The sequence below is a fragment of the Curcuma longa genome, chromosome 10 (assembly GCF_044706935.1).
Source record: "Curcuma longa cultivar G26 ecotype Majalengka, Jawa Barat chromosome 10, ITB_CL_G26_1.1, whole genome shotgun sequence".
In the NCBI taxonomy this organism is placed as follows: domain Eukaryota; kingdom Viridiplantae; phylum Streptophyta; class Magnoliopsida; order Zingiberales; family Zingiberaceae; genus Curcuma; species Curcuma longa.
The window spans coordinates 8,649,335-8,675,105 of record NC_133870.1 but is presented as its reverse complement, the minus strand read 5'-3'; the positions used below and the strand labels follow the sequence as shown (position 1 = coordinate 8,675,105).

The 25,771-nt window shown below is 38.5% G+C and overlaps 6 protein-coding genes and 5 non-coding genes across 11 annotated transcripts; 7 read left to right on the top strand and 4 right to left on the bottom strand.

The window, feature by feature from the left end:
* The first annotated feature begins 1,078 nt into the window (after positions 1-1,078).
* LOC141836445 (NADH dehydrogenase [ubiquinone] 1 alpha subcomplex subunit 8-B-like) lies at positions 1,079-4,704 on the top strand. The gene is made up of 3 exons (XM_074723935.1): positions 1,079-1,163; positions 1,236-1,442; positions 4,287-4,704. Exons 2-3 carry the CDS (start codon positions 1,255-1,257, stop codon positions 4,420-4,422), a joined length of 324 nt encoding a protein of 107 aa, XP_074580036.1. The 5' UTR covers positions 1,079-1,163; positions 1,236-1,254; the 3' UTR covers positions 4,423-4,704.
* A 1,004-nt stretch (positions 4,705-5,708) lies between these two features.
* Positions 5,709-5,779, top strand: TRNAG-GCC (transfer RNA glycine (anticodon GCC)). Its single transcript has one exon. It is a non-coding gene; the product is annotated as a tRNA-Gly (tRNA).
* A 127-nt stretch (positions 5,780-5,906) lies between these two features.
* TRNAG-GCC (transfer RNA glycine (anticodon GCC)) lies at positions 5,907-5,977 on the top strand. The gene has a single exon. It is a non-coding gene; the product is annotated as a tRNA-Gly (tRNA).
* A 1,690-nt stretch (positions 5,978-7,667) lies between these two features.
* On the top strand, positions 7,668-8,990 carry LOC141835729 (peroxidase P7-like). The gene is made up of 3 exons (XM_074723101.1): positions 7,668-7,889; positions 7,967-8,158; positions 8,248-8,990. Exons 1-3 carry the CDS (start codon positions 7,677-7,679, stop codon positions 8,803-8,805), a joined length of 963 nt encoding a protein of 320 aa, XP_074579202.1. The 5' UTR covers positions 7,668-7,676; the 3' UTR covers positions 8,806-8,990.
* Positions 8,991-9,191: 201 nt separating this feature from the next.
* On the top strand, positions 9,192-11,184 carry LOC141835730 (large ribosomal subunit protein uL16-like). Its single transcript, XM_074723102.1, has 4 exons — positions 9,192-9,265; positions 9,882-10,383; positions 10,518-10,599; positions 10,897-11,184. Exons 1-4 carry the CDS (start codon positions 9,256-9,258, stop codon positions 10,975-10,977), a joined length of 675 nt encoding a protein of 224 aa, XP_074579203.1. The 5' UTR covers positions 9,192-9,255; the 3' UTR covers positions 10,978-11,184.
* A 1,924-nt stretch (positions 11,185-13,108) lies between these two features.
* On the bottom strand, positions 13,109-13,925 carry LOC141836667 (dof zinc finger protein DOF2.5-like). The gene has a single exon (XM_074724175.1). The coding sequence runs from the start codon at positions 13,827-13,829 to the stop codon at positions 13,224-13,226; it is 606 nt and encodes a 201-aa protein (XP_074580276.1). The 5' UTR covers positions 13,830-13,925; the 3' UTR covers positions 13,109-13,223.
* Positions 13,926-14,735: 810 nt separating this feature from the next.
* Positions 14,736-14,826, bottom strand: LOC141836781 (small nucleolar RNA snoR1). The gene has a single exon (XR_012602498.1). It is a non-coding gene; the product is annotated as a small nucleolar RNA snoR1 (small nucleolar RNA).
* A 36-nt stretch (positions 14,827-14,862) lies between these two features.
* Positions 14,863-14,956, bottom strand: LOC141836784 (small nucleolar RNA snoR1). The gene has a single exon (XR_012602501.1). It is a non-coding gene; the product is annotated as a small nucleolar RNA snoR1 (small nucleolar RNA).
* A 162-nt stretch (positions 14,957-15,118) lies between these two features.
* On the bottom strand, positions 15,119-15,213 carry LOC141836783 (small nucleolar RNA snoR1). The gene has a single exon (XR_012602500.1). It is a non-coding gene; the product is annotated as a small nucleolar RNA snoR1 (small nucleolar RNA).
* A 1,954-nt stretch (positions 15,214-17,167) lies between these two features.
* Positions 17,168-19,063, top strand: LOC141836702 (uncharacterized). The gene is made up of 4 exons (XM_074724218.1): positions 17,168-17,890; positions 17,976-18,158; positions 18,260-18,351; positions 18,433-19,063. The coding sequence occupies exons 1-4, from the start codon at positions 17,168-17,170 to the stop codon at positions 19,061-19,063; spliced, it is 1,629 nt and encodes a 542-aa protein (XP_074580319.1).
* A 1,169-nt stretch (positions 19,064-20,232) lies between these two features.
* LOC141836164 (protein Dr1 homolog) lies at positions 20,233-25,413 on the top strand. Its single transcript, XM_074723587.1, has 5 exons — positions 20,233-20,456; positions 21,424-21,513; positions 24,191-24,285; positions 24,875-24,943; positions 25,024-25,413. The coding sequence occupies exons 1-5, from the start codon at positions 20,402-20,404 to the stop codon at positions 25,177-25,179; spliced, it is 465 nt and encodes a 154-aa protein (XP_074579688.1). The 5' UTR covers positions 20,233-20,401; the 3' UTR covers positions 25,180-25,413.
* Positions 25,414-25,771: the final 358 nt, after the last annotated feature.

Genomic DNA, 25,771 nt, shown 5'->3' with positions numbered 1-25,771 from the left:
TTAGTCTCGGCGGACCTTGTCTCGGCCGACCTCGTCTCGGTCAACTCCGTCTCGGCCAACGACTGCCTTAGTCTCGACGGGCCTCGTCTTGACTGACTTTGTCTCAGTCACCTCTCGTCTTGGCTGACTCTATCTTGGCCACCTCCTATCTCAGCTACCCTCGTCTCAGTCAACCTCACCTCAACAGATCTACTGTCTTAGCCACTCCACCTCATCTAGGCTCACCCCTAGTCTTAGTTGTGAGCCCCTGACACATTATCCCTATGCGCTGCAACTCAAAGAAGGACTTGTCTATAAATAACACAGATTTGGTTCCCTCTGGTCCCTTTCTGCGTCACCGTACAAAGGGATTATTAAACCGTTAGACGTGACCTCCTGCTAGCTTCTTAGTCCTGCACATAGCGCCAAAAGGAAGATATTAGTGCCAGAACTGATCTCCTCCGATGCTTTTTCCCTGCATATGCGGCCAAAAAGGAAGGAGACAGAGAGGAGTTGCGTTCTATAGCATGCGACAACAAGCGAAGGAGCAGACATCATCCTACCCTGCAGATGAAACCCTAAAACAGGTTATAAAAAGATCAATTCACTATCGTGTAAAAATCTGATTTCTGAAACTCTTACGGCTCTTACTACTACTTGCTTTTCGTACTCCTCATTCTCATCAAAACCCTAACTTGAACGTCTGAGTAGTTTACCGGGACTCTCCAACGCAGTCTAATCTTTTTCTTCAAGTGTGTTTTAGGTTCGATTCCGGTTCTGCTCTCTAGCCCGACCCTTCCGTCACATCCGGTCTAAGGACTATCCTTGTCAGATACTTCATTGATCAGTGGTTTGACCATCCGTAGTATTTAGCCGGAACACGGTTAAATTTAATAGATTTGTAAATTGTTTTGAGAAAAGACGCGTTCGTGGTTTTCTGATGGAATTTTTCAGAACAATATTGTCAAATCTAATAAAAAGATAGTACTTGGGCCGAGAATCGACCCTATGCGACTTTTAATTTCGGGGCCCAAAACAGAGCCCAATAAGAGGCCGACGCAGCAATCGCAGCTTAAATCACCCTTCTGCTCCTCGCCTGCGCATTAGCGGGAGACGAACAGGGCGGGGCAGCGGCGGCTTCCGAGCAGTCTTCCTCCTCACGAGCGCGAAATCTGAAGGCGAAGGTATGGATCGGAGCCTTAATTTCACTCCTCTACTAACGATCCTTCTCACGCGGTCTCGACTTCACGGGGCAGTTAGGGCGAGATCGGCGACATGTCGAGTACCGTCGATCTGGCTGGGGAGCCGATCCCTACCTCGGCCGTCCTCATGGCTGCTTCCAAGCACATCGCCGTGCGGTGCCGGGCCGAGAACTTGGCATTCCTTAAGTGCAAGAAGAAGGACCCCAACCCGGAGAAATGCCTCGACAAGGGTCGGCAGGTCACGAGCTGTGTCCTAAATCTGTAAGAACTTGTTCCTAGTGTCGTTTCTCTAGCTCATGATCTTTACATTTTTATTCTATTATTCGCGCAGCTAAGTTCGTAGCTTTTCGTGTAATGCATTTTACCATCGATATGGGGAAAAAAAACTATGTTCAAAACTCTACCTTTTAGTTTAAGTAGGTATGTTCTAGTCTCTCTTAACCCAGATCCTTGATAGGGGAATCCAACTATCTTAACTATTTGTGGCTGGCTAAATAAATGTCATCCAGTATCCATTCAAATGAATTTAATTGTTTTTTATTATAAATTAAATCTTTGGTCTAATAAAATAGAAGATCCATTCTATTTCTTTTGTTCTCTTTGAATTGAAGGTAGAAAAAATGTCAAAAGAAAGACCACTTTATGCTCATCATACATTTCAGCTGTATTGAATGTATGCCAATGAGAAGAGTACGGATAAGTGCTATATAGGCTGGTTATTTGGTTTCTGAAAGGTTAAAGTTTGCAATGCTTCATGTTCAATTACTTTGCACTCTTCCAGCAACTGTCTATAGCATATGATAGTAGATCTAAAGTTTCCATGCAGAGTAAAGAGAAGTGATAACATCGGCGAGTATGTTGTGTGGTGTATGATGATTCTAAAATTTGAATCACTTTATATTCTTCTCATATGACATGAATAAACTGTCCAAGATTCTAGTATGATGGAAAAATCTTGGACTTCGAAGTAAATGATGTAATATGATCTGCACTGAGGATTGGATCTCTCTACACAGTGAAACACAGTTACCTGCAGAATTCTAGAATTTCATCTACCTTTTCATCTTCTTAGTTGTCATAAGACTGTTGTTTAGAAAATTTAGTGTCAACTTTACCCTATTAAGATTTTGGTGTTTCAAGGGTCTTTACAAAATCAAAACCCACATACTTTTTTCTCTACTGTAAAAACAGACATTTGAAATTGGATAATCACAATATTCTCAAAATTCATCATTTAAGGCCTTTAGGTTGAATATCTGACATTTGTCAATTTTTTCATTCAGCTTTTGGACATCATAGGAATTTGTAAAGTTGGCTAATTTTTAATATTTTGTTAATGCACCAAAACTTATTTGGTGTCTCTTCTCATCAATCCAAAGATTCCCCATATGATTTTATGTTCGAATTTCTTAATGCAACTTCCTAGTCATCTTTAGTTGCACCTTTTTATTTGTTGCTGTCAAGTAGGGTATTCTAACTCATTCAGTTTATTAAATGCGCCAGTTAGTTACACATAGGCCCCATTGGCAGAAGCACATAAATTAACTGTGATTTTCTGGAGAATGCTTAAGAGAGTGTTGATTAATTACATATGCCTTCCCTGCAAAGGTTTGTTACTTAGGCCTTATTCATTTCGACCTTAAGCTTCGGTAACAATTAAGGTCTTTGTCCATGCAACTGGTAATTGCTCTCTTCATCAATTTTTAAAATTTATGTGTAATTTGTCAGTCTTCTCACATTTCATGCCTGATAGTTCATGTCTAAAACTGGGACATAATCTAAAGCAATGCTTGCAGCAGGTCATAAGGCATATGGCTTTTATAAGATGTTATGCCCTAAAAGAAAGTGAGAAAGGATTCTCACATCATTCATATAACCAGATTTGTATGTACTTTTGCATAAGTGCTGGTATTAGGGTGTGCAGTTTGGACAGCATTCATGCAAGAGCATTGTAAGCTTAGAGAGACTTGGAAATTCTTTGTGGAATTTTCCAATTTGCTAATAATCATGAGAAGTCAGGTATTTCTCATCTTAATATTCTTATTAGATACTGGAATACCTCTGCATTGCACGCGCAAATATTTTTATTTAATAATATATAGGTGAAAAATAAGAAATAAAATAATTTAAAATTAAAAAAGTATGATTATCAATAATTTAATAGGTTTGTTAGCACAGTGCCACATAAGGTTGCCAAATTAAGATTGGTATCGTGAATCATTTAAAAAAATATTCAAATTGTGGATTGTAAAAAAAACAAATTCATTTGTATATTTTTTTATATTTTAAGAGAGGAATGCGTGCTAGAGTCAAACCTCTGATGATGACTTTTAAAATTATAACAAGAATGGTGAGATTTGATCTCTATTTTGTACTCTGTGCATGTGGCATGATGTTACCAGAGACCATGTGCAGACTTCATTAACTCATGGCATGAGTGTTCGACTGGAGATGTCAATGGTAAACATGAGAATAAAAGCTTGACATACAAATTAGCTGGTTATTGGAATGTGCATGATAGCAAAAACACAATCAGTAAAAAAAAACTAAGTTGGTGAAGTACTAATCAGTAGAAATGCGAGGCAGGCTAGTTTGAAGAAGGTGTTACCTCTATATTGGCAAAAGGGCGAGCTGTGTGAAAATAAACAAGGAGATAACCTTGTTGGAGGCGAAGAGATCCAGGAGAAATATGTTTTATATATTCTAATGATCCAGCATTGCGCAAATAGGCATTTACTAGCAAATTTATTTTTGTCCGTTTAGTCAATTGATGCATAGACTGGAAACTAGTCATCCGCATCATCAGCAGGGAAATTTAGTAGTTTACACCTGATGTATCACAAATAGTCTCTTGCACCTGATACATCAAGTGAAATACTCATTCACAGTTTGATTTACTTCATCTGTCTTGATTGTTCTATGTGATTATCGAAAATGTATTCTATCTAGGAGAGAACTTTAAAACTTGATTTTTGCTTAAATGGTTTCTTAAAAATTAAATATTGCTCTCTGTAATTAGTCCAAAGTTTCTTTAACTTGTGAAACTGTTACTTATCTGAATTATTTTCTTCAAAGAATAATTGATGGCAACAACTTTTCTTCCAGGCTGAAGGAACTCCATCAGAAATGTCCTAAAGAGATGGATGCTTATGCTGGCTGCATGTACTACTACACCAATGAGTTTGACTTGTGCCGCCCAGAGCAGGAAGCATTTGAGAAGGCTTTCCCAATATCCAAGTAATCCTCAGCTACCTTACTGTCATCTTTTGAGTATTTATGAAGACATCGACTTCCTCTGTTGGCCTTTGCTACATAAGAAACAACCACTGGCATGAAAATGCTTTGTCACCAGGGTCTGTGCTGACCTTGTTCTTTGAATCATATTTCATTTGAACTAATGTTGCTCTAGATTCCTTTCCTCCATATTGGCTCAATGAATAAACTCGCAGGACACGCAGTGTTTCAATTTATTGATTATGCATCACATTAACATCTTTTGCTAATGTTGAGGATGTTCTATGCTTGGTTTGTTCGAGGGAAAATAATTTAAGTGACAAAAAAATGAATTATATGGGTTTTTTTTCCTTGTTTCATTTATCATATGATTAAAGGAAGAAAAACAAATGCTCTAAACTTATTTGTATCAGGAAATATTGAATTGAACTGTGATAAATTTGTCTGTTTCTCTGTCATTTCTGCCCCAAGTAAATGGACAACAGTTTCTGCAATTAATTTTTTTATTTATTGTGTTTTTTATGGGTCAAAGTAGTTCAAACTGTTTCATAATCGCATAGATTGACATAAGCTATATTTTCTAAATAAATGCAACATTTATGGTTTTGATAGTAGATTAATATATTTTTTAATATAATCCTGATATTTATAGTGAAATAAATTACTGAAATGATATAAAATAAATTATAATATACACGCATGATTTAACTTAGTTTGTGAGAGTCAACAATATTTTTATTTTCCATTACGATAATCGTGTTTATATAATGTCATTAAATAGTTTTGATAAATTAGCTGAAAACATTATATTTGCTTACGTGAATATATGACAATCAAAGATTTTCCTTTTTTCCCATTTCTTTCCCTCGGTGCTTTAAATTATTATGGGTGAAAATCAAGAGCATCTTTTTTATTATCTCACCTTAATATATTTTTATTTTTAAAAATATCTTTATTGTTACATTGACATCGTAACTATTTCAATATCGACACTTCAACGGTGTAATAATATTATGTTATAAAATTATAATTCATAATTATTATAATATCTAGTTAATTATGAATTTATAAGATAGATAGTTTATTTTTTTATTAATATTATATTATATACACTATCGTAATTATTATAATTATGTATCATAATTATAAAATAATTATAATTTTATAATTATTATAAGATTATTTTAATTAAAAAAATATTTTTGAATTGTTTTTCTCATTCTTTTTTATAGTCATTGTAAAGTTTTCTTAGGTGAAACGTTTATAACGGATAATATTAAAAAACATATATCAGCACCAGTGGTCTAGTGGTAGAATAGTACCCTGCCACGGTACAGACCCGGGTTCGATTCCCGGCTGGTGCATCAGTTTTGTTAGTTTGAAAAAAAAAAACCCTAAAAAAATTTTTTTTTCTCATTCATTTTGGTTTGATATAGTAAAGTTTTCTTGACAAAACATTTATAAAGGATAATATTAACAAAAGAGGTATCAGCACCAGTGGTCTAGTGGTAGAATAGTACTCTGCCACGGTACAGACCCGGGTTCGATTCCCGGCTGGTGCATAAAATTTAAATTTTGTTTGTTTCTAAAAAAAAGGGTTTTATTTTATTTTCTTAGAATATGCATCAAATCCTTACAAAATCGCGCACGACAAGGAAAGCAAACGTAAAGAAAAAGTATGATCCCGACACAATCTTGGGAACGACCTTGGACTTCTCACCAACTAAAACTGTTTGGCCGATGACGACGTTTCCGTGCTTGGGACACACAAAGTCAACCTCTCTACCTAGATCTCCATAACTTATTCCCCCAAGTCCAAGACTTAGGACCGACGTAAAATCTAACCACTTCAAAAGAACCTCTCAAATCATGCCACAGTTTAGCATATGGATCTTAATTGTAATCTAAAACTGTTCTACTCCAGTGTATCAGATGTTGACTGCTGAATCTATTTTAAAGCAGACATGGCCGCATGGTGCAATATCAACACACACTCTCACTGAGGCTCATCGTCAGCACCCACTTTGTTAGACCTTGCGTTATTTTTCTACGAGAGTTAGTGAGTTGTCTGACCTCCAGAGGACAATCAAATCCAATCAATTTGTAGTAGGTTAAGAAAAATAAAAGTTCCCATTAAATTATAGCTAGCTATGAACTATAGAAGAATATGCCAGAGAAGTTAGTTCCATTTTCTGGTGACTAGAGATGATCGATGTTTAATTAGGTGAGCAATCATCGCTTAGGAATGCTGAAAACTACGATACAAGCCAGCATGATTAAGGGTTTGACTGGCTAAAGTAATTTTTATCTTTCTTTTTATTTACGTGGATTAATTGTTTTTCTTTTATGACTCAATAGAAACGTGTTTTGACTCTCGTTTTTCAAACTTCACGGTTTGAATGTCTCTTTCCTTGGTGAAATTACACGCAATGATTAGTAATATAATTACTTTCATCCCGCTAATTGCATGTTTTACATCTCCCATGATTTGGTGGAGATAGTAGGGACCACCTGGCAGAATCCAGACTTGGTCAACGCAGAGCTAGGTCGGTTTGATTCATGATTGAGTTCAAGTCAAACTAGCTCGACTCACGGTCAAGTTCAAGACAAATGATCAGGCCGACTCAAGTCTGCATTCAGGCACGACTAGCAAGCTAAAAGGTGGAGTCATGCTATCATAATAATCCAACCTGAGTTAGATTAAATGAGAGATTTTGACTAGACGGATAGACAAGTGAGAAACATGGAGAAGATACATTCTCTTATGTAAAAAAGGTGGAACGCCACCTTAGCGGCTCCACACGGTGATCATCTATGAGGAGGTAAATCGAGAAACTGCAGTTGGTCACGACGCAGGAGGGTATTACCTAACTTCGCCAGGATTCGAATCTTTGCTCTCTTCTGCAACTCTGCTGCATCATAACCAACTCAGCTATGTCCCTAGGAGCGAGAAAATACATTCTCAATATGTGTGAATGTGACAGAATCATGGAGAAAACATAATTTAGAGGGCATTCCATTATGAGGGTAATGCTCTCTCCTATAGTGGTCAACTGTAATTTTTCGATTTACCTTCTCACAGATAGTTATGGAACCAACCGTATAGAATTGCTAGAATGACAGATTCTACCTATTATTTCCCCCCTATAGCTACCTCAATTCCTCAAAGGACTAGGTCTAGACACACATAGGAGTCTACCCATTATTCCCCCCTATATAAATCCAAGCAATTAGAACCCTCTTCTCAAACCAAACTGATTCATGGCTTCTTCCTTAACAATGGTCCACGCCTCTTTCCTCATTGCACTCCTTTCCATAGCTAGCGCAAACGCGCAGCTCTCCACGACCTTCTACTCGTCTTCATGCCCGAATCTCTTCTCGACGGTGAAGTCGGTGGTCGAATCTGCTATCTCCCAGGACAGGCGCATAGGCGCTTCTCTTCTTCGCCTCTTCTTTCATGATTGCTTTGTTAATGTGAGTGCTCGATCATGGCAAATAGTAGTGTTATAGAAACTGATGATTAATTAACTACTATATATATATATTATTAGGGTTGCGACGGATCATTGCTTTTAGATGACACGAGCAGCTTCACAGGGGAGAAGACAGCGACTCCAAACAGGAACTCAGTTAGAGGATTCGACGTGGTGGATAGAATAAAGTGTGCAGTGGAGAAGGCATGTCCTGGCGTCGTCTCCTGCGCTGACATCTTGGCGATCACCGCAAGAGACTCTGTAGTAATTGTAAGTGATCAAGAAGAAACACACGAACACACAAACACAAACAGTTTGAGATTGATTTCTGATAGTAGTGCAATTTGATTTGAATGCAGTATGGAGGGCCATATTGGGAAGTGAAGCTGGGGAGAAGGGATTCGAGGACTGCAAGCCTTTCAGAAGCCAACAACAGCATCCCTCCTGCAACCTCCGACCTCAGCAACCTCATCTCTAAGTTCTCGGCGAAGGGCCTTTCGACTCAAGATATGGTGGCACTCGCAGGCGCTCACACCGTCGGCCAAGCTCGATGCACCTCCTTCAGGGCTCACATCTACGACGACGCCAACGTCGACGCCTCCCTGGCCACCGCGAGGAGGTCCGAGTGTCCGAGAACGCAGGGCTCCGGCGACGGCAACTTGGCGCCTCTCGACCTCCAAACTCCCACCAGCTTCGACAACTATTACTTCGGCAATCTTGTTTCCCAGAAGGGCCTGCTTCACTCCGATCAGCAGCTGTTCAGCGGCGGATCAACAGATTCGCTGGTGAGGACTTACAGTTACGATCCGGGCATGTTCGCGGCCCACTTCGCGGCGGCAATGATCAAGATGGGGGACATCAGCCCGCTCACTGGATCCCAGGGGGAGATCCGCAAGAACTGCAGGGCAATTAACTAGTAAACCAAGAACGATGCCATGAATGCAGTAACGATGTGCGTGAGATTATTACTATGTGTGTTGATTGTTGTGAGAGTTTATTATCCTTGTTCTTATTTGCTTCAATTTACTTGGAATGGTTTGACTGTCAGCGTTGGTTTGTAATACAAAGTCAACGTTTTATATATATATAGCTTGATAAACCACTGAAAGAGTTCCAATGAGGTTTGAAAAGGTCAACGTCGGAGAGACGTCGCCGGCTGAGTTCGACGGCGGCGGCAGCGTCGGAATAGGATGGACGTAGAAGAAAACAGCCTGTTCAACATATTGGGCTTTTATAGACGGTTTTAGTATATGGGCCGAAGGCGGCCCACATCCGGTTCTAGGGTTTCGTCTCTCCTCCCGCTTTATAAGGGTTTTTTTCCTTGCTGGCTTTCGGCGTCGATCTCGTGCTTCGGCTTCGTGGGGAAAATGGGCAGGCGTAAGTTTCTTGATATCTCTCTCATCTTCAAGCCTTTGCATCTGGATTCTCTAGATTTGTTGACAATTAAGATTTTGCATACATTTTTGGTTGGGTTTGATCGGTCTGAACTGATTCCTATCCTTTTACGTCGAATCATGTGGATCTAACGTCAATTTCGTTGCTTGTTCGTTATCAAGTACGTAATGTGAATGTTCGTTGTGTCATCTGAATCTGCATTAGCATTCCCATTTTACCTCAAAAGAATAGAAGAAGAAAAAACTCTGCACGGTTATGTGGCTATACCTGTATACACCATTTTTCTTATCAATGAAAGATACAAATCTTATGTTTATCCTATGATTTTTAGCTTTAGCGTATTATGAAGTAACATGAAGTATTTTGTTATAAGGTTGGTTTTAATTTATCATACTGATTGATGAACATACTTGAATATACTAGTGATTGTTGTTGAACTCGTTTTTCAAATCCAGATGGTAACATGAAAGACCTAATTAGATTGACTTAGATATCATATAGGTGGCTCTAAACTGTTAGTTTAGTTAGTCACATATCTATTTTGCAATTTTGATTGTTGTGAATTGACATGCAAATTGAAGGCTTATTTTTCATGCAGGACCTGCACGTTGTTATCGGCAAATTAAGAACAAACCCTATCCTAAATCACGGTACTGCCGTGGTGTTCCTGATCCTAAAATTAGGATTTATGATGTTGGAATGAAGAAGAAAGGGGTTGATGAGTTCCCTTTCTGTGTCCACCTGGTGAGTTGGGAAAAGGAAAATGTTTCCAGTGAAGCTCTTGAGGCTGCCCGCATTGCATGTAATAAGTACATGACAAAATTTGCGGGAAAGGATGCTTTCCATCTAAGGGTGAGAGTCCACCCATTCCATGTCCTTCGAATCAACAAAATGCTTTCTTGTGCTGGAGCTGATAGGCTCCAGACTGGTATGAGGGGTGCCTTTGGCAAGCCTCAAGGGACATGTGCAAGGGTGAGTATTGGTCAAGTCCTTCTATCTGTTCGCTGCAAGGATAGCAACAGCCATAATGCTCAAGAAGCATTACGTCGGGCTAAGTTCAAGTTCCCTGGACGTCAGAAGATTATTGTCAGTGGAAAATGGTGAGTGTAGGAAGGAAAATCTTCAAAAAATAAAACTCCATCAAGCAGTTTGAGAATTTACTGGAGATTACTAGTATTTATCAAATTGATACTTTACATTGTGTGCTGACATTGGAATTTGAACTGATTCCCAGGGGTTTTACAAAGTTTAACCGCAATGACTATGTCAAGTGGAAGAGCGAGAACCGGATTGTTTCAGATGGAGTCAATGCCAAGGTATATACCTTTGTTGCTTATGTGATGCAACAAGTTACAGCTTTGTATGCTAGCTCTCTTTATCATTGAAATTTTAATCTGTACATCTTAGCTTGTTAAATTTGTTCTTTACCCTAATCAGTTGACAGAATAATAAAAAGTTGAAATGGTATCCAAAAAATATTTTCCTACTAGTTAGGATGCACATACACAATAACTTTCAAGTTCTTTGGGGTAGTTACTACATACAATTAATCCTCTGTAAAATTGCAAACAAGATATTGAAATTCACATCAATATTTTTTGTTGGTCGTGCAGTTGCTTGGATGCCATGGTCGGCTCGTTAATCGTCAACCTGGAAGAGCTTTCCTAGCATCCGCCATCACACAAGCTTCTTAAAAACGGATTCTTTGTAGTGACTCATGTTGCCCATGAAGAACCATGTTTTGCAAGACAACTCTTCTACTTATTTTTACAAATGTTCTCGACTTTTGCCAATTTGATAATTTGTAACCTGGCAAAACCTTTCGGTACCTGGATTTATTGCTTTTTGTAGGACCTCTTTTTAAAAAAATAAACAAAAGTGCATCATTTGACAGTTGCAGACATGAGCAGAATGTGTTGGTTGGCTCCTATCTTGGCTTGTTTTAAATATTTTTAATTTTTTTTAGATCAATGCAGTAAAGATGATTGGTATACTCCTGAATACAAAACCTCAACTTGTTCATCCGTATATTTTTCTTATGTAGAATACTATGGATGCTCGGTTTTAAAACAGTCGACAAGTATCATGATTATTCAATGCGCAGATTGCACGTGGGACTGTAACCTAACAAAAGTCTCGATGATTGGAACAGCACGCCCTCGTACATCTGAATCCCGTCTCAAGATTACAAAAAGTCGCTATTAGACATAAAAATTACGATGCAACATAGTTGTAGAAAAGGACAAGAGTTCGAATCCTGACGAAGTGAAGTAAAGTAACACCCTCCTGCGTCGTGATCAACTACAGTTTCTCGATTTATCTTCTCATGGTCGTGGGGCCGATTTTTAAGGTGGCGGATTCTTTTACAGAAGATTATAAAAAACCACTTAGATATTTTATTTTTAAATTATTTTTTATTTCAGTATTATTATAATAATTATCAAAAATTATTATAATATATAAATAAAATTAAAATTTATAATTTAATTTGATTAAAGTGAAATGTATGAAATAGTTAAATTCTATAATTTTAAATTTTAAATCATAAATTCTAAATTTTGAATATAACTATATTAAAATATTCTTTACTAACTTAATTAAAATTATTTAAATTTTATTAAAATTATTTTTAAACAGTTATATGATATTAAGTGTTATGTATTTTAATAATAATAACATAGTTTTTATATATTGTAATTTTTAATTGTAACTACGTAACAGTATTGAAAATAAAAAAAAATATCATAGTCAGTATTCTAGCTGTTATAAATTATAGTAATTATTTGATAATATTATAATAATATTGAAATAGGAGATATTTGATGTTTTTTTAATTTGAATTGTTTCTTAAAATAAAAAATAAAAATATTTCCTTTCAACAAGGCATTTATTCACGCGTGGAGTGGATCATTTCTGCCAACTAACAGTTGTCCTACCAATCAATCCCAATAGGACTAACAAAGAGTGCAAGAAAATTAGGATATGGGGTTCCCGGGGCATGATGCCGTAGTTGGATATCTAGGATGTCACCACGTACGTATTCATGGTTCGATCCTCAACTATAATATATTTGTAGAAATTTTTTTCTAAATGGGGAACGCAATTAAAGGATGTTGGGCGTCTGAGTTGGCCGATGCGTGCACTTCTCGATTTACCCTGATGGCCGATGAGAAAACTTCCGTGAGACCGAACTGGTCACCCTTAGGGATAGTCAATAAGGTTAACTAAGATTTATCATTTTTTTTAGGATATGGAGGATGTGCAGTGGCAGCAGTGCCGTCCTCTGCCATGAAATTTACCATAAAGTCATCGATCATCCCTCTTCTTAGGCAAAGTGGAATCAATCACTTGAACTGTTTTGCACGATCGATTTCATGATCATTTATGAAGCGGTAAATTAAAAATTACAATTAACTATGACGGAGGAAGGTATTATCTCGACTTTGTTAAAATTCGAATCCTTATTATAATTCTACTATACCGTAATCAACTCAATTATGTCTCGAAACAATCATCGAATCATCCCTCTTCATAGCTATCATCGTCATTGTTGTTGCTGTCACTGCAGACTCATGCTCAATTTCAAGATCAATGGTTCAATCCCCCTTAGCCAGATTTAAAAAACACTGAATGAGATAGGTGTTGAACATTAAGCCACCATATTTCACCGGTCTGCCTCAATTTTGGCCTTTTTGAGGAAAATATCAGACAAATTTCCGTCGTTGTCTGTTTGCATTCATCATCCATCTTTTCAAAAAGAAACGAGGGGGATGAATCGAACCAACTAATGTCATAATCATTCCAATCTGGGGGAGTTCATGTCTATTAAACAAGAAAATCAAACGAAGATTGGTGTTTCTCTTCCATATGAAACAACTCTTTATTTGAAATTTAACATTTGGGAAAATATGGAATCAAACATGCGTTAATACGTCCTATTTTATATTCTGGCCCATGACGACGATAATGATCCATGATCATCAGAGTAGCCGATCGATTCTTGCCACTCGATAGAGAGAATATTGTTCCAGGATCCTTCACCATCCAGGCAGGGCTCCTCCATTAGTAGCGTCCCGAGCGTGTTCATGTCTCCTACTCCATGTTTGCAGTTGTTCATGACGAGATTAAGCGCGTTGGAATTGAAACTGCCGTCGTTCGTCGAGTAATTCAGCAGCTGTAGTGGATTCAGGTCGCCAGGGAGCAATGCCGGCTGCGGCCGACGTTGCACTGTTGCAGAGGCAGGACGGTAGCGCTTGTTCCTGCGGCAGCCACCGCCGACAGGGACGTTGCGGAGCGAGCCGCCCTTGGTCCAGTACCGGCGGCAACTCTTGCAGAAGTAACGAGGCTGCAAGAGGCTGTAGTTGTTGTAGTAGCAGAACTTGGTGTTCGTAGAGTCGCACCGCGGGCACCTGAGCGGCGGCTCTTCCTGAGGCGGCCGCAACCTCCTCTCAGCTGTCGGCGACGAGCATGCGGTCGGCGGCTCGCTGGAGGCTAGGAAGTAGTCCGCGGATATGGCCTCGTCTTCACCCATCACAATGCTCTGCATGAGAGGAAATTAATGGCGAGCTGATGATGAAGTGGGGGAAGAAGCGAGATCTTGAGAGGGTAAGAACGAAGAATATATATAGAGGAGAGGAGAGGATGATGGTGATGGGAAGAGCTCTAATCACTTTGGTTGTGAATGCGATGACAAAGTAGTAAGAAGATAGTGTGTGAATAAGAAGAGATAACAACACGGTAGTGGAGGAACAACTGCACTGTCTTTGACCATCTTCCTCGTTCGAGAGTGCTCATTACTGCAGCTTCAGCCACAATCTTCCATCCAAAGCTTAACATTCTGTGATCCACCAACCATTTCCTACTTTCAACTCGGAAGCATTTATCAAGCAAACTCATTCCTAGTGTCTCAGATATTAAATTCTTTGACTGCGACATTTCACCGAACAGCATAAGGACCCGACACAATCGTTCATCACGGGTTGAGAATATTGTAATCCGCAACCCTCTTCCAACTCGATTGTCTCTCCAACGAATGAATACCAAATTAGACTATGAACAATTGGTCCAAAAGAGCAAAACCTAAATTCTCTGCCCCCACTGACAATTTGTCGAACAGCATTTGGGCATGCTACCGTGGATTAGGAATGCTGCTCCGATGATCTGAGAACCCATGATCGAATCAAGCAAGCAAATGGGCCCGCCGGAGGCGGCTCCTAGAAGGGCGGGGGCAGGAAGAATCGGAGCACGCGCCAGGCGACGCAACGCCATGATGTGAAGGTACGTAGGATTTGTTATCCCAGGGCTACAAGGAAAGCATCAATTCCTGGCTTCTCCATCTGCAGTGCATCTCATCTGCAGTATTTTTATTTATAAAAACAATAATAACTAGATTGTATACATAAAAGAATTTAATAAGAAAAACGGATAACAAAAAGGACTATCGATCGACAAGGGCTCAGTTCAGTGCTAAATCTGCTCAAGGAAGAGGCATAGAGCCCTTCTCAAACAAGAGGTGTCAGAAGAAAGCATTATTCATCATAGCCCTAGAACAAAATGCTAGAACCACTCAACTATTTGATGGAAAGAAATAATCTCAGTAAAGGGCTCAACGAAGAACCATAAAGGCCATTCTCAAACAAGAGGTGTCAGAAGAAAGCAATATTCATCACAGCCCACCATATAGCAGTGACACAACTACTACAAGCCATATAGCAGATCCCTTGCAGCCTTTGGATATTCAAAATAGATGTTTGGTTGTATATCAAATAGTTAACAACTAAGAAGTCCTGCACTGGGATTTTGAAAGCATGTCTCCTCTAAAATTGACCATGAAAGGGCTCAGACATTTGCTACTCTGCTCAATGAAGAGCTGACATGAAGTAGCCCCTCTCAAACAAGAGGTGTCAGAACAAGCAATGATCATCATAACCCTTTTTTATCCTTGCTCATTAGCGAATTAAGATCCACTAAAAAAGACTACTAAAGTCAATTCTGCAATATAATAGCTGCAAGGGATCTGAAGCAATGAGCATGGTAAGCATGGAGGCAAAACCAGGCACGGTACCAACAAACAAACAACACAAAGCAAGCAAGAACTTAGATTGCTCTTAACTCCAAATCACCAAACAGAATTCCTCACTGTGAATTAGAGAAAACTATCCTACTAGATGAAAAGATACGAATGTTGAACTATTGCAGAAACATAATTCAACTAACATATGTAGAAAACAGAAATTTTCCAACACAACTAATCCAACTACTGCAGAGGATACTAGTTTAGAGGAAAGGTGGGGTCTCAAAGACTAGCATGAACGCATTCAATTCTGCACACCAAAGCATGTTAATCTCATGTGGATTGGTAAGAAAGACAAAACCACCTCCACCATCTTCTTAAGCTCTTCCATGAATGATAACATGAATGAAATCATTGATATGACGAAGAATTAGGTGCTAACATCAAAGATTCATAATCCCAAGCTAACATATCCTAGTAATTTCAATTTTCCACTAATAGACTACTCAAACTAGTACACACGTATAAGCACTACAGATAGAATCTCCAACAAAAATAAGCTAGCTGAACTACAATCAGGGATGCTGATAAATCAGTCAAAATAGTTAAAGTAGCTTCAGCAGAATATTCCACATATAGAACATTCAAACACTAATCCACTTACAGCTGTTGGGCGGCATGGAGATAATATTTCTGAAATCCCAAAATAAAATAAATCCAATATTCAAGATGTCGTATAAGGTTGTACAGTGGGCAAATGAAACAAGACGTGGCAGCAAAATGTGTGTAGCAAAAGGAACGTAACCAACATTTACCTTACTCTCATGATTAGATAGCATAAACTTGTGAATACTGATATGAACAAGCACACCCAAAGTCACGATTTTGTTTTTGCTTTTGAAGGTCAAAAGCGCAAACATTAAAGCTCTCGATATGCATTAATGGACCCAAATAAAATCTCGTATTTTTTCTTGTTGTCGCAAAGAGAAACACCTCAAATCTTACCCAAATAAACCATACAAACGAGAGACAACTCCAGTATGAAGAAAAACAACGGAAACACAGAATCCTCGCATATCACATCGCTGGAAAAAGAAAGGGATCGCCTTGGAAGCCCGGTTTAGGCGATCCGCTTCCTCCAGTTGGGATACGCACACGACCAATTTTTGGTCCTACGTCCCTTCTTCCAACACACGAGATCACAAACAAGGAGAAGAAAAGAGACGAGCAAAGGAAGAGGAGGATCGCGAAGAGGCGGCCGCCGATTCGGCGGCGTCCTAAAACCCTCGCAGAGTGAAGCAGCGGCATTATATAGATCGGGAATCGAACTAAATCGGGTATGAAAAACTAGGGTTTGGTTGATGTCCAACGTCAACTAGATTCGGTTTGCTCTCATCAGCAAAACGGAATATAAAATAAAAATAAAAATTATTATAATTTAAGTTTAATCATAAAATGGAGGAACTCGACCGTTGCCCAACGTTCCAAATTCCAGGATACCTGCTTCTTATCATACTCACATCTTCACTTATCCACGCCGTACCAACATGTTGATTCGTATAATCCGTAGGACCCACCTGTGTTCCCTACCATGTCCTGTCCTGTGAGAGTGAAGTAAGCGGGTATCTAGATCACAATTCGTCTTTACCCCTGGTGCCCTACTAAATCGATCCTAAAGCGAAGAAACAAAAACGCAAGCTGCTCTTCCTCTTCGTCACAAACTCTCTCTTTTCCGGCGATTCTTCCGGCGATTCTTGATTGTTTATTGTATTCCAGATTCGAGATTGTTGTGCTGATTTTGTATAAAACCGCAAAAAATCTAGATTTTGGAGTGCAGTCAAAGCTAAGATTGTTCCGCAACCCAGATCGCCATGGCAACATTGGCGCCGGGCGTCTTGCGAAAGCTCCTCGACGGCATGAACCAGGATAAACCGGGCAAGTCGTGCGGAGAGCGGAGGAGCACCGTGCTGCTGCAGGTGACGGACATCCTCCCGGCCGACCTGGACGAGAAGGACCTGTGGCCGAAACGCGGCTTCTACATCAAGCTCTCGGACTCCGCGCACTCCATCTACGCCACGCTTCCGGAGGGCCAGGACGAGCTTGTACTCGCCAACAAGCTTCAGCTCGGCCAGTTCATCCACGTCGACCGCCTCGACCCGGCCTCCCCTGTTCCGCTCATCGTCGGCGCCCGGCCATTGCCCGGACGCCACCCCCTCCTAGGCACCCCCGAGCCAATCGCCCGTGTTATGGCGAGCGGAGGCGACAAGTCCGTGGCCTCTTTTTCTTCCGTTCACAGGAGAGGCTCGTGGGAGAAGAACGCCGTCGCCGGAGGCGTAAAACCCGTGGCTTTGGACTTCGGTGACAAAACCCCCAAAAAGGGCATAACACTTACTCCGACTAGTAGCGTTTTCTCGTCTCCGGCAATGGCGACCAGAGCATCTGTCAATGGAGCTCCTCTGAGTAAATTGAGTGCCGTCGATGCCAAGGAAACCGGGTCAGCGTCGCTGAGGAAGAGCTGCAGCATGGCCAAGTTCTCCAGGTGGAAGAGTGTCGGCGAGAGAGATCCCAAGATTCCAAAGACTCCCTTTCCCTCTGTAAGCAGAGTGTATCGGCAAAGAAAGGAAGGAAACATCTTGCGTTGAATCTCACATGCTCCAATTGTTCTTCTTCTTCTTCCAGGAGACGCCTCCAAGTAAAAGTCCGATGCCAAAATTGAGGAGTGCTAAATCCATCGGGGAGGGCACTTGCTGGACTTCTGATGAACAAGACACCTTAATCACCTTCGACAACTCACAGTATCACAACTCCGGCGGCGAACGCAGCATACCCTTGCCCGGGAAGCTGCTCAACACCCTTGGAAAGGTGCAGTTTTTATATACAGCGTTTGCTTAATTTGGTTCTTTTCCTTTCAGAATTTTCGTTAGTTCAGTTAGTGTGAAGTCGAGTAGAATTGCTTGATGCAGGTGGCTCTGCAACAAAGAGAAGCAGCTCAGAAGGTAGCTCTTCAGGCCCTGCGAGACGCTTCTGCTACAGAAACCGTGGTTAGAGTTCTCAAGTAAGGCCATTATCTCCATTATTCCTAACTAGTCACTCGATTCAATCGACATCAAGGACTTAATTGTGTGAATTGTTTCAGGATGTTTTCTGAATTGAGCAACAGCGGAAATCCAGAATCACCGGCAGCTTGCTTCGACCAGTTCCTGAGCTTCCATCAGGAGATTGTGCAGGCAGTGGCAGACATAGAATCGATTCAAGCCGCTACTCTGATCACTGCACCAAGCGAAGAGAAAGAAGATTTAGCGAAGATACAACGATCTTCGATCGACGAAAACTCCATCTTACAAGAGAGGGATCACAACTCCATCAACCAAAATGGGAGATCGACTTCCAAGACGAGATCAGCATCCAACACTGTGTGCCTTGGCAAACATCCAAGATCAGACGGCGGCCATAAAGTTAATGATGATGAGGATAAAGGTCCGAGTTGCTCTAGCTTGGGGAGGTCAATGAAATTAGCAAAGCAGATAAGAAAAGAGGCAGGAAGATGGTTCGTGGAGTTTGTGGAGGCAGCGCTTGAATCTGGTCTGAAGAAGCAAACTCAAAAGGATGGTGAGAGATTGAAGTCAGGCATCTGTCCCCAGTCACTGATACTGAGGGTCATAAACTGGATAGAATTGGAGCAATGTAACAGCAGCAGCAAGAAGCTTGTTCATCCGAGGGTGGCGCAAATAGCGAGAAAACTAAGAATCAAGGCGAGAAACCCATAGACTGGCAAATTCATGTTTAACTTGAGCCATGCACGTGTAATAAAGTATTTATTTCATGGATTAGTTGATTAATATTATAAAGTATTTATTCGCATTAATGTTATAGAGTAGTTACACTACTCTGGCAGTGAAAGTTAAAAAGTCTGTCTATTTCAATTTCATGATTATTTAGGAGAAAGTAAATTGAAAAATTATAATTGATCAACTAGCTCGGTCACTCGATTCCAAAATAGCATTGTCTCAGTTAGCTCCAACCTCGACTCGCTCTCCTCTCTCTGCCACTCCCACCTTATGCCAACAATTCTTATGCGTGCGAGCCTTGCCAAAGGAATTTAAAGGTTTATTCATATGGTCAAAAGGTATATTAGCACAAATTTATTATATGTAATATGTTAGAGCCATTTGACAGTAATTATATTTCAATTCTGATAAGGGTCTGCCTCTATACTGACATGCATCTTCATTTCTGTGAATATATAATTCTCTTGCATATATGAAAACTCTCTGGGATAGTCTCCAGTACTTTTACTTCATACGCTTCTTTTTCTTCTTTTACTGATTTAAGCGTAAAGTGTACCTCTATTAATTCATTCGCTCAGTTCCTTCTTCAGGTCCCTTCGTCGGGCGGAGTAACAATGTGTGAGGTGGCAGATTCTTTGATTGGTGGTACTGTCCAACATTCAACCGAAACAGTACAACTGTATAAAATTTAATTAATTTTTAATTTAATTTGATTAAAAATACTATATAGAATATTTTTATATACAAATCTCTTTATTAATTTGTCGATATTACTTAATATTAATTAATTATAATTGCTTTTAAAAAGGTTAAAATCACAAAAATAAAATAAAATCGTAGGCTATAATTATAATAGTCATTAATTGACTGCTACAATAATTATAATCATTTTAAAATAATTTTGATTAAATAATTTTGAGCAATTTTGTAAAAAGTTTTTTTATATAAAAATAGTTTATATGTGAAGAATAATAATATTTTTGATACACAAATTATGCCCAATTAATACCTTGTTCGGATCCACTGGTCCGGATCCGAATGAAATGTGAATGTGGAAACAGATCCGAATCCGGTTTAAAAGGGAAACTCCCTTGATTAAAATAATCGGGAAAATATAGACACCGCAGCCTCTCTCTCTCTCTCTCTCTCTCTCCCTGCCGTAGTTCTCCTCGTTGCTTCGATCGATCGATTTCCCGTCGACCGTGTCGTCTTCCTTTCGATACGTCGATTCTTTGGAATCTTGCCGTTTTCGATTCGTTTTCTCGGTCGATCCGGTGTCCTTTAACAGGAGGAATCGATTTAGGGTTCGAACAGAAGATGGAGCCGATGGACATCCTGGGGAAATCAAAGGAGGATGTTTCGCTGCCAAAATGTTAGTAATCCGTCCGTTGACTTAGTTTTTCGATTTACATGGTGAATTGTCATTGTTTTATGTCAATTATCCTGTTTTAGGGTTGATGGTTTTATTTATGCGTTAGGGTTTGGGACGTGTTCTAAATCGTGCTAATTTGGTCATTATGTTTTAGAGGAAGGATAAACATGAGTTAGCTTGTTGTTTCGTTTTGCGCAACTTCAGGAAAGTGAGGGTTTTAGTACGAGTTTCGAACTGTCGAGGTTTGGACAAGTTTGGTTGTTCTTTTTTGTTTTCCTTTTTCGCGAGATGCTATTAATTTTAAGCTTGGTTGTGACTTCCAAAATTTTTTTCATGTCTCTTATTGGCTTTCTAATCTCGTTGCTTGTATTTTTGAACAAGATATGGTGCACATCAAACATAGTTTTCAGTCCTTTGACTAACTATAGCCCTGGTATGAATTAGATATCCTTTATCTGGTGCGCATCAAACGTAGTTTTCAGTCCTTTGACTAACCATAGCCCTGTTATGAACTAGATATCCTTTATTAATTTAAAATTAGGATCTTTTAGAATTTTTTTAGTTTTTTTAAATATATTTTTACATTCAGTCATCTTAACATATGAGTAGCTTGATTTTCAGGAAAGAAAATAAAAAAAGCTACTCAACCATGTTTGAGTTTCTTTTCAGAAGAAATTGATGTAGCAATGCAAATAACTTATATGATTGTTGCATGGACTTTAGTAATTTCCTCTATTTACTGAACTGTTGCCAAAAAAACATTGTAAGAGTCCATTCACTTATTTGAAACATGTGCTCATTTGAGAAAGATTCCTCACGTTAAATTTCTATTTTGTGTGTTCTCAACAGTAAGTATTGCCTGAATTTGGTTTCTTTTGACTAAATTAATCTTCTTGGATTCTGTTTCAATACAATCCCTGTGGTTACATTTTTAGTATCCTGATCTTGTATTTTAATTATTTTCCAGCCACAATGTTCAAGATTATAAAGGAGATGTTACCACCGGATGTTCGTGTTGCTAGAGATACCCAAGATCTTCTTGTGGAGTGTTGTGTAGGTATTTGGAATCTAAAAGCTACTCTATAATTTTCTTTGCATTCTTGTCACTGTTAGTTGTAATTTTTGTCTGCATTTTAAATTATATTTTCTAAAACTATGGTAGGTTTTTAACAGGTGAACCTTCTAAGACTTGAAATTCTGCTAGTAATGAAATAGACTGTGGCTCTATTTATTTGATGCTGCCAGAAAAATCATGACTGGACAGATATAGATAGGCTTATAGGAAGAGATTCACATGAGATGACAGAAAATATTGAACTCTAATATAAATAAGCATCCATGGCATGAGTCGACATTGCTTGCTCCATATCTTGCTAAGGTTATTTCACATGCCACACTGGATATAATATATGATAAGCACATCAACTCCTATGATTCATCCGTCTCTGGTTTTCCACCATATCCTTATATATTCTTGACCATGCACCATCCTCATCATCTGTGCAAGCAATATTATTTTTTGATATAAAACAGAAAGATATTTATGAAGACATTAACATGTGACAAGTTGTTATTTGGAAGGAAAGCCTTTATGTTTTTACAGGAAATACAAAATATTTGGAGGTGGTAGTTATTAATGACAATCGGCCTAAGTTGTGGATTTCTTGAAATTATGCATTAGGCAACAGAAATGAATATGGTGCGATGTCTAGTTCAAATGAAACTAAAGCAACTGACAGACATGTTTGTAGATATTTGGATGTGACATTCTTATTCCTGTAGCCTTTCATTTTCAACCATCTCATGCTTGTGTGCATTGGTATTTCTTTAGATTGAGTGAACATTCTCAGAATGGCATCTTGACTACATTAATTAGTAAGCTAATAGTTGAGCACCGGTTTTAAAGATTGATCGCAATCCACGTAGGGTTGATTTGTGGCTAAACAATATTAGAGCATTCTACCACTATAACTGGTTGAAGTGTTGCTAAGTCTTTGACTCTTTTTCTATTGATGGAAACCATTTACAACATATTTTAGAGAAACATGAAATAAGGGGACAAGAATCCTCTTTTAAGCAACCCGCTCTCATATTTTTTATGGTGTAGAGGAGTTGCATTCAATTTTTATGCACTTCTCACTTACTTTGGCACTCTTAGACAAAATTTAATGGGGCTCTCCTGCCATCCTTATTACTCAGCCAACATGAGAAGTGTAAGATATTGGTATTATATATATAGAGCTTGTGACATATAAAGGGACATGGAGTGGAGTCTTGAACCAATGGAGAAAGAAAGCAGGGGGCTTAATGGTGTTTTGGGGTGTCCTAGGATTTGACATGGCAAGAGTATATAGTTTTGGAGTGTCCAGTGGAGAAAGAAAGCAAGGGGGCTTAATGGTGTTTTGGGGTGTCCTAGGATTTGACATGGCAAGAGTATATAGAGCTTGTGACATATAAAGGGACATGGAGTGGAGTCTTGGACCAGTGGAGAAAGAAAGCAGGGGGGCTTAATGGTGTTTTGGGGTGTCCTAGGATTTGACATGGCAAGAGCAGAGCAGGAGAAAACCATCAAGGAGAGAATATGATGTTGGAATAATGAGATTGGAAGAAGGTTGCAATTGCCTAGTGCTGCAAAATTCATGGCTAATTGATTTACTAGCCTCTATTGTTATTTTATTAACAGTATCCTATATTTTTTATAAAAAAATATGAAGTTTGTGATTGTTATCCTTTTTTATTATAATTTATTGAAATTGTTCATCCCTATGGTATTCCTTAAACCAAGAGTTAGAGTTATGAATATAGGGCAATATATATGTGTGTGTGTGTGCCCATTTGATTTTTTTTCAATAACAATCATCTGATAATCATAGTTTTTACCATAGAAAAAAAAATCAAAGATAAAACCCCATTAAATTGAATCTGGCTCATTAAATTAACTTGATGCTATTATAAAATGAAAGAATGATGAATCTCTTGTTACAAAAGAGAAGTGGAGATGTCGAAGGTGTAATTTCAGGTTCGCCGACATAAAAAACAAGTTTTGTTACATTAAGATTTAGACTTGACAACTTGGGTGGACTTGATGATAAACAATAGAATAAGAACACATTTTGTCACATTGAAACTTGAGTTGAGCTTGATTTAATGAAAGTCTTCTCAAGAAGAAATTGTCTTCATCTCTTCACTTACCATCATTGTTGTTTTAGTTTTTCTCTCTTCTGCCATATTGATGTTGCAAAAAAACTATTGTTAACAAGTAGGGAATGCAATGATGGATATGCCCTATTGTTTAATTATTTTCAATTCAAATGAAATGAAATCAATACTATTTTGCAAATTTTTAACAAGGCAAGATATGAGCTTCATGAATCATGGAAATCAGTGTCTATCAATCATATCATGCTATTAAATAAGGTCTTTTGCTATTTTATTCAAATTTCATGATATAAAAGAGGTTCCAAGTTAGATAGGTATTTTTAAAAACCAATTATATACTTTTTTAATTGAATCTTATAGTAACGTTTTGAAATTTACTATGACCATTAACATTATGAAATTTGACGTTTTGAAATTTACTATAACCATTAACATTATGAATCCCAACCTTAAATACAATCTTTCCTTAATCGGGATTCATACTGTCAAGATATATTTAACTATAATTATTAAATTTACATGTTTTTATTCTTTGTTTCGCTGATTAAACTTTTGTTTCTTATATTAATTTGCAGAATTTATCAATTTAATTTCTTCTGAGTCCAATGAAGTATGTAATCGTGAGGACAGGCGGACAATTGCACCAGAGCATGTGCTCAAGGCGTTGGAGGTTGTTCATATTTCTCAGTTTTTTTACATGTATATAATTTCTTATCATAATTTTGTTTATTTCTAATGTAAATTTTCTCCACTTTTTTTATGAAGCTTCTTAATGGTGTTTATGCACTACTTTTCTGTACAAGGATGACAAGACTCATTCTAGTAGTCATCAAATGCTGCTATATGCTAAGTTGGCTGAGATCTAGGATAATTGTGTGTGATAGAGTCAGATCTTTTTTTGTTGCTAATGCATCATACATATGTAGTGTTCACGGTAGCTCATCTCTTTGATTAATGGAGACCATGGTGCAAACATGATGCCCACAACCTCTTTTTCATCACTAAGCTGTGATAATCTAACCATCTAGATGCATGGGCTACATGTCTCTTTTATCCCTTGACTTTTTGTAGGATAGTCTTTTGTGTGAGACCCAGCATATTCATCTTTCATTTGTCTGGTATACCTATTAATATGTTACTAGCCGCTCATTTGATTGTAGTCACCCATTTATTGCTTGAACACTTTCATAAATCAATCATCTGGGTAAACTCTAGTTGTAAACTTATTAAGCTGTTATTTTCATTGTTTTGTTAATCAGGTTCTTGGCTTTGGCGAGTACATTGAGGAAGTTTATGCTGCATACCAACAGCATAAACTTGAAACGCTGGTATGTTATATTGGACACTTTTTCGTCTTCCATACTCGCCAAAATTGTTTTTGCCTACATCTTCAATGTATATGGAGCAGGACTCTCCCAAAGGTACCAAATTTGGCGGCATAGAGATGACGGAGGAACAAGCTGCGGCGGAGCAACAGAGGATGTTTGCTGAGGCCCGAGCAAGGATGAACAATGGAGTGAGCTCTCAGAAGACATCAGAATCTGATCCCCCTCTCGAGAGCTAATGAAGTCATATATTTGAAAGGTTTATGTAAAGCATCGATAAAAGTGGCACAATTCAAGGTATTTGCAGTCTGACTTCAGTTTGTATATCTGGTTATTCACTATGACAGAACCGCCTGATATGTAGCACCATAGTTTATAAAAGCCAGAATATTCCTCTCTGTTCTTCTCGTCTGCCAATGACTGTTCATGTTTGATCACAGAATTGCAAAAGCTTCATATGTTACAACTTTTCATGATTTTCTTCATATGCTAAATCTTGGAGTTGTTATAATAATTAGAATCATTTGAGTTCGGTAAATATGATGTAATTTTTCTCCTTTACTACAATAACTATAATACAGCATTTCATCTTTCTCAACTTTAGTCACCATCTTTGCAAACCACCAGAAAGCCGAGCCAATTTTTTTCCTTCTTCTTCAGAACAGCAGACCTCATCCGGCAACCTTAAGATCCAAAATTAGAACAAAATATGTAGATCAGGAGGTATATAATTAAGGCAACGCAAACAGAATGAGACCTACTAAAAGTGTTCTTCAGTAAGTTGCTTTATTAAAAAAGTTTGGGAATATCACAAAGCCACAAGACTCCAAT

Coding starts and splice junctions, on each gene's coding strand:
- LOC141836445 (XM_074723935.1), top strand. CDS start 1,255: ATGTCGAGTACCGTCGATCTGGCTGGGGAGCCGATCCCTACCTCGGCC. Junction 1,443..4,286: donor ACGAGCTGTGTCCTAAATCT/GTAAGAACTTGT, acceptor CTTTTCTTCCAG/GCTGAAGGAACTCCATCAGA.
- LOC141836702 (XM_074724218.1), top strand. CDS start 17,168: ATGGCAACATTGGCGCCGGGCGTCTTGCGAAAGCTCCTCGACGGCATG. Junction 17,891..17,975: donor CAAAGACTCCCTTTCCCTCT/GTAAGCAGAGTG, acceptor TTCTTCTTCCAG/GAGACGCCTCCAAGTAAAAG. Junction 18,352..18,432: donor ACCGTGGTTAGAGTTCTCAA/GTAAGGCCATTA, acceptor GAATTGTTTCAG/GATGTTTTCTGAATTGAGCA.
- LOC141835729 (XM_074723101.1), top strand. CDS start 7,677: ATGGCTTCTTCCTTAACAATGGTCCACGCCTCTTTCCTCATTGCACTC. Junction 7,890..7,966: donor TTCATGATTGCTTTGTTAAT/GTGAGTGCTCGA, acceptor ATATATTATTAG/GGTTGCGACGGATCATTGCT. Junction 8,159..8,247: donor CAAGAGACTCTGTAGTAATT/GTAAGTGATCAA, acceptor ATTTGAATGCAG/TATGGAGGGCCATATTGGGA.
- LOC141835730 (XM_074723102.1), top strand. Junction 10,384..10,517: donor ATTATTGTCAGTGGAAAATG/GTGAGTGTAGGA, acceptor ACTGATTCCCAG/GGGTTTTACAAAGTTTAACC. Junction 10,600..10,896: donor CAGATGGAGTCAATGCCAAG/GTATATACCTTT, acceptor TTGGTCGTGCAG/TTGCTTGGATGCCATGGTCG.
- LOC141836667 (XM_074724175.1), bottom strand. CDS start 13,829: ATGCAGAGCATTGTGATGGGTGAAGACGAGGCCATATCCGCGGACTAC.
- LOC141836164 (XM_074723587.1), top strand. CDS start 20,402: ATGGAGCCGATGGACATCCTGGGGAAATCAAAGGAGGATGTTTCGCTG. Junction 24,286..24,874: donor ATGTGCTCAAGGCGTTGGAG/GTTGTTCATATT, acceptor TTTGTTAATCAG/GTTCTTGGCTTTGGCGAGTA. Junction 24,944..25,023: donor AGCATAAACTTGAAACGCTG/GTATGTTATATT, acceptor TATATGGAGCAG/GACTCTCCCAAAGGTACCAA.